Genomic DNA, 6,321 nt, shown 5'->3' with positions numbered 1-6,321 from the left:
CCTGACCCGGTCAGGGGCCGTGGACGAGGCCTCCCAGGGGCCTGGGCTGGGCTTCCCTTGGGTTTCTGATCCTTCCTGCCATGCTGCCCCATCTTGCCCTCCCCCTCCCATGATGAAAAATATGCTAAGGTTGGTTGGTTGGTTGGTTGGTTGGTTTTTAAAATCAAAGAAACTGGTCAGACTGGACCCCTTATCTCTCTCTCTACAGACTGCTTCACGGACTCTTTGCTGTTGACGTTGATCTCCTGGTAGCATGACCTTTTGGCCTTTGTAAGACACACAGCCTTTCTGTATCAAGCCCCTGTCTAACCTACGACCCCAGAGTGACTGACGGCTGTGTATTTCTGTAGAATGCTGTAGAACCCGGTTTTAGTTGAGTCTTTACATTTAGAATTTGAAAGGAAAAAAAAGAACATTTCTCATGTGCTTTGTAGCTTTAAAAAAAAAAAAAGAAAATGGAAAACTCATCATTACATCCATATTTCTTTCTCTTTTTTTTGGAATAAAGAAACATATACATGTGCACCTGCGCCCTCCCCTCCCCCCACATCACGGCGGGGCCCCCAGCACCCCCGCAGAGGTGCCAAGCCTGTCTGCACCCAGCTCCCAGTTGTGTTCAGGCTGGCAGCACTTTCCAGAACTCCGAGGGGCGTTCCCGCACCCACAGCAACCACGCCCCTGCCCCGCCCCAGCCACGCCCACCACACGCTCCCTCCAGGTTTATATAGAAAAAGCACAGCTCTCACTGGCCCGTAGCTGCCGAAAAGAATACCGATTACATATATAAATAGAGCCCTATAGAAAAAGTTTTCCAGTCGACTCCCCCTTCTACAGAGTCCCTTTATAATTTTTTTTTTTTAGTTTATTTTTATTTTTATTTTTGTCCCGATGAGCGCTACGTGCTACGTACCAGATCCGCTTTCATAGTCTTCGGGAGTTGGGGTTGTGGTTTTCTCCTTTTGACGTTTTTGCTTCTCAGTCTCTCAGATGGATGCTCCCTCTGTGTGTGTGTGCGGCCCCCTCCACCTTTTCCTTCGTTTCGGTGACCTGTGTTCGCTCTTTCTCATGTGGGGATGTTTGTGCTGCAGATAAAAAGAACAACAAAAAAATTTTTTTAATACCACAAGATGGAAAAAAAAACAAAAAAAAAATTAAAAAAAAAAAAAGGAATGTAGTGTTTACATGAAAGCCAGTTCTCATGATCAAGTCCTATGTCATTTCTTCTTTGACTCTTACCGAACCCCAAACCTCTTCACAGTTTCACTTTTAAGACTTACTATTTGCTGAAGAAGACCGGTCACAGCCATTTCAGATAAAGAGGAGGCAAAAAGACAAAACACATTAAAAAAATTAAAAATACAGAAAAAAAAAAAACTTGAAAAAAAAAAGGAAAAAAGAAAAAAAAAGCCCACGGGTCTTTCTAAGCCTTTCTATTCCCGATCGGTGAGGTTTCTGTGATATCTTCCACACTGCCAGTCTACTTCTCTGACTAATGGAAAATTCATGTGTAGCTCAATAAAGAGGATGTTTGTCTGTATTCCTGCGTGTGTTGCCCTGGGGCTGCATTCCGACAGGAAAGGGGAGGAGGGAGCTGACTGGGCCGCGGACTGGACTCGGGAGGCTGGCGGGCAGGGCTGCAGGTGCCCTGGACCTTCTCCGTGTCCTCCTTGGTGCTGTCATGTAGGGGAGCCAGCTGAGACAGTTACCTGGGAGCGAGGAGGGCAGAGGAATGGGCTGCAGATGTCTCTTCCCACCCACTCGCTGGTTTTATTTGTTTTTGAGAGTAAAGTGGAATTGAGGATTGGAAAGGGAAAAAATGGGGGGAGCGGGTAACCCCAAATCTGATAACACCTTCTACTGTTTCTTCTGTTCCCAGTGGTTCCATCACAGTGGGAGAATGGGTGGTCCCAAGAATTGAGGCCAAATCACCTGTGGCCTCTGTACCCAAGGGGTCACACCCATTCCCTTGGACTTGTCTAAAAGCCTCTGCTACTGAACCTGGATGCCAGGAAGCCTCTGCAGGCCACACACACAGCGGGCACTGAGGTCAACACAGTCGGCAAACAGGATCCGATTCTTGCCACCTCCCACCCCCAATCCTGCCCCGCTGCAGCTCTCACTCCCTCTCTCCTAGGGGGCCAGGTTTTTGCTGTAATAACTAACAAATCGGTTGAGACCGGGACCTGGAGGGAACGCAGCCCAACAAAGTCCTTGCATCATGTCCATGGACCGCTTATTAGCCAGGCAGTCAAGTGCTACATCATGGCACCCAGGGAGATGGGAGGGCCTTGGAGGTCAGGTCATTGGAATCCTCTCCACACCCCAACAAATGGGAGTTAGCCCTTGGCAATTCCTGTGGTCTTTTGAATCTAGAGGGACTGGGGTTAGGGCTTGACACAGTGCAGAGACCACGGAATAACAAGAAGCTAGTTCCTGCTTCTCATACAGAACCAAGTGATCCGGGCTCTGCTCGGACCTCCTCAGCCAGGACATACATGCCCGCCAGCCAGCCAGGACACACCTCTCTCCCGGTGCTTTTCCCACTAGCTCCCCTCCCCCCAACTTACCTGCAGAGGGAGGCCCATCACCACCCCTGCTGATGGGGAGGGTTGCACTCCTGGCCACAATCTGACATAACAGCTGGGAGGCAGTTCGGCTCACACACGCAAGGCTGAGGGACACCGTGGCCGCCAACACGCAGCACACCTGAAGTTTGCTCAAAATGAGCCATAGTCTAGCAGAGCGCTTTCCCAACTTTCAAATGAGTTTTTGTAGATAAAACTAACCTTCATCTTCCTTAAAAAGAAAGCCAGGAAGCGTTATTTTGGGAAAGGATGCAGGGGCAACCGATTCAGTTAGAACAAGGAGCGTGGGGACAGAGCCCATGTGCCACAGTTTCTTAAAGCCCCACAAGTGACTCTGATGCAACACTTAGCAGAAAGCGGGGCGATGAGACGGGACGGTGGGCCCTCTGGGCAGGCGGGCAGCCGGGCAGGCGGGCAGGCGGGCAGGCTACTGCGTGACGAGCCCATTGGCGAGGTTCCTTTCGCCTGCTGTGGCGCTTCAGCCGCTCTCAGCTCCCCTCCTCGTGGTGGCGAAAACCACACCCAGAGAGGAGCACGTTTGCCGGCTAAAGATAAAACAGCACGTTGTCTACACAGTTCAAGTGGGAAATCAGGCCCAAGTGGCCACCTAGGGTTTGTATCGACACAAGTAAAACATCCACACGGACCCTCGTTCTCAGTGGCATATAAAAGCCTCAAAATTGGGGGGGAAAAAGAGAGAACCCAAGATGTCAACAACAGAAATGAGAAAATAGAGTAACCCCAACTTCTTCCAAGAGCCCAGAGAAGTGCAACTCAACCACCACTGGGCAGAGCACCGGCCACTCCTGCTTCCCGTTCACGAGCCTGACCCGGCGTCCTGGCCTCAGCTCGGCTCCAGGGACTGACCTTGGAGACAGGGACCCACCCGATGTGATGGGACACTGGCCACCCTCCTGTCCCAGACGCCCCCAAGGAGTGACAAAAGCCAAGAGACGGAAGGGCCCAGAATCCTTAACTATCCGCGTACAAACTCTAACGTGAATTCAGGACTTTTCTCCTCGGCTGTTTTAAGGTATGCAGGGCACGTCTCCGCTTTGATCACTGTCGTGTTGCCATATTCGAGTGTCTCAAGACCTTCCTTCCAAAACTGACTTCAAATAATTTTCTCCTTTCACACAGCTGAAACGTAAGAACACGTGGGGCAGCGCGATCTTTAATGTGTGCAACATGCAATGTATAAGGATGGAAAAAACCCTCCAACCAAAGTGGTTTATACAAAATCAAACCAGGATCGAATGGTGGCACTTCCGGAAAAAAAGGCCTCAGCTTCCAGCCACACACGACACACAATGAGATTTTGCTTTTTATTATTACTGTTTTACAATAAAAACAAATAGCTATGCTCTCAGCAAAACGAAACACATTTAAAAAAAAAATCACAAATTTACTAACAGCATTTCAAGGTAAGGCTTTTGAAAGATTTATTGAAATAAATTATCTTGGCCTAAACATTTACTCGTCACTCTTTTTTCAATTACTTTCCAACATTCTAAAAACTTTCAGTTATGTAAAATACATTTAACTTTGCCAATAATTTTAGATAATACTGGATTCTCCCCAAAAGGACTACCAAAAAACTATGCTTTCCAACTTTAAAAAAAAAATCCGATAGGACATAAAACTGAACTATGTAACCTATGACTGCGCGTTTCAAATCCTTAAAGTTAAATGTGTGAAGAATTTGAAAAGGGCCAGGACCTGGGTCAGCTCCAGGGCAGGTGGGCTCAACATCTTACCTTTCTATGTTTAATTAAACCAACGGAACAAAGTTATGAAAATGAAGGGCTCCATGGGAAGAACGATACAAAAGGTAACTTTCGTTTCTTCAATGAAGCCCTCCAAAATTTCCTCTCCCATCCTGTAAGGCCCACATTTTCTCCAAGGACTAAACCCGCAGCCTTTGGCATCGCCTAATTTACTTGACCGAGGAATTCAAACCATAAACCAAAGCTTGCTGCTCAACCCTTTCAGAGCTGACCTTCCCCGTGTCCGGGGGGCTATGAAATGCGGAAAGGACACACGGCGTACACTGGTGAGCTGCAGGAGCACCGGCATTAACGGAAATAAAGCCAGCTTTGACTAGGGCTCAGAAAGGAAGTCCTGGATGTACTGGGACACCGTGGGTCACCTGCTCCCACTTCACAGCTCTGGGTGCTCCAGGTATCAAACCACGTGCTGTTTTCCCAAGCGGCCCTGCGGCCCGTGCGTCCAGCCTTCTCGCTAACAGCAGTTGGACAAAAGCAGCTTTCCAGTGCCCGGAGCCAGGCTCCCGCTGCGCCACTGCCACTGCCCTCCCTGAAGCCCCCACCCCCACACGCTTCCGCCAGATTTGGAGCTAAGACACCAGCATTTCTTGTGACTTATGTATAAAGCAGCAACCGAAGCTGCTGGCTTCGGGGTCTCCGGCTGCCCACTTCCTCGTGATCTTCCCCCAGCCCTAAGACCAGAAGTGTTCATGCCTAGAGTTAAAATGTGCAGTGTTTCTAAAGGGAAAAGAAATGTCACATAGAAAGTATTACAAAAAAGGATTAAATTTGTCAGCTGTCCAAACACTATTAAGACCACATGCTTTATACAGCGGCAATGCAGTCAAGCCCACTTCTTCGAACAGCAGGCGGAACTGGGGACAGGCCTCTTCCGGTGGGCGCACTGCTCAGGAGGTGGCTGAGGACGGCCAGGAAGCGCTAGGAGGTCTGCTGCTTCTGAAGTCTCCGCTCGGCAGCCGCAGCCAGCATCCTTCGACGCAGGGTCACGGGGTCAGAGGTCGTGCCTTCTGAGGGTAGGCAGCTCTCTGAGGCTGAGTCATCTTCAGAACTTCTGTTCAAGAAACGCCTTGAACAAAAAGAACAAAGGGTTTGCGTGAGAGATAAGGGAAGCTCTGGAATACATACATACAGAAGCATAAAGTATCCGTTTATTTTTAATGCCCCGCTTTACGGCACCTTCATAAAGTTGTCACTCAGCGCCATCCCAGGAAAGACACTCACCCCTGAACAGAGGAGCAAACTCGGCTATTGAGCCCCTCCCTCTCTCATGGGCGCCTCTGCCACTCCCCCCCGCCACCCCCACACACACACACACACACGAGTCCCCACTCACAAGCCCTGCCTGCCCGACATGATACTGGCCCTGTCTCCAGGAGTTTAAATAAAAAGCACCAGCCCACCCTCAGAAACACTCCAGGCTCCAACTGCAACCGACCAATGACAAGTGTGGCACACAGGTGTGCGGGCTGCAAGGCGAAGTGGCCAAGAAGGAGGGCCTGGGAGCTGGACACCAAGGCAGTGCTAACCTCTCTAGGCCTGTTTCGTCAGCGTTAAGTCTGTCAAACGGGCAGAATTACAGCGCTCTCTGAGAGGTGTCAAGAGAATTAGAACAATTAATATAGAGGGCTTAGAACTGTGGCATGAGTGTGCTGTCGAGCAGGCGTGGCTGAGGATGTCCACAGGAGACGGTGACAGCACCGGCCGGCCGTGGGAAGTTACCAGTTGGGCCTGGTTAATTTAACCAGATCCTCTGGTTTTTCAAGAAAGGTATGAAATCTGAATTTTTAGGTGAGCTGAAGTGGTTTTTCAACATTGGCATCTGTTTAGAAGACATGACAAGGGCCTTCTGGGGCGCCCGCCGGCCGGGGCGGAAGCACCTACTTGCGGGCTTGCTGCAGGAGGTCGTCCTTCCGCTGGACGAGCATGCGCTGTCTCTCGTCGGCAGACTT

At 49.9% G+C, this 6,321-nt stretch overlaps 1 protein-coding gene across 1 annotated transcript in view; it reads right to left on the bottom strand.

The window, feature by feature from the left end:
- Positions 1 to 4,002: 4,002 nt before the first annotated feature.
- The window catches only part of AMFR (autocrine motility factor receptor), a 25,965-nt gene continuing 23,646 nt past the window's right edge, over positions 4,003 to 6,321 (bottom strand). Inside the window, exon 12 of the mRNA XM_011360175.2 lies at positions 4,003 to 5,438. Coding sequence (XP_011358477.1) covers positions 5,291 to 5,438 — 148 coding nt within the window. The 3' untranslated portion in view covers positions 4,003 to 5,290. The remainder of the gene's footprint in view (positions 5,439 to 6,321) is intronic.

The sequence above is a fragment of the Pteropus vampyrus genome, unplaced genomic scaffold (genome assembly GCF_000151845.1).
Source record: "Pteropus vampyrus isolate Shadow unplaced genomic scaffold, Pvam_2.0 Scaffold51, whole genome shotgun sequence".
Classification (NCBI taxonomy): domain Eukaryota; kingdom Metazoa; phylum Chordata; class Mammalia; order Chiroptera; family Pteropodidae; genus Pteropus; species Pteropus vampyrus.
This window is presented reverse-complemented; position numbering and strand designations above follow the sequence as displayed.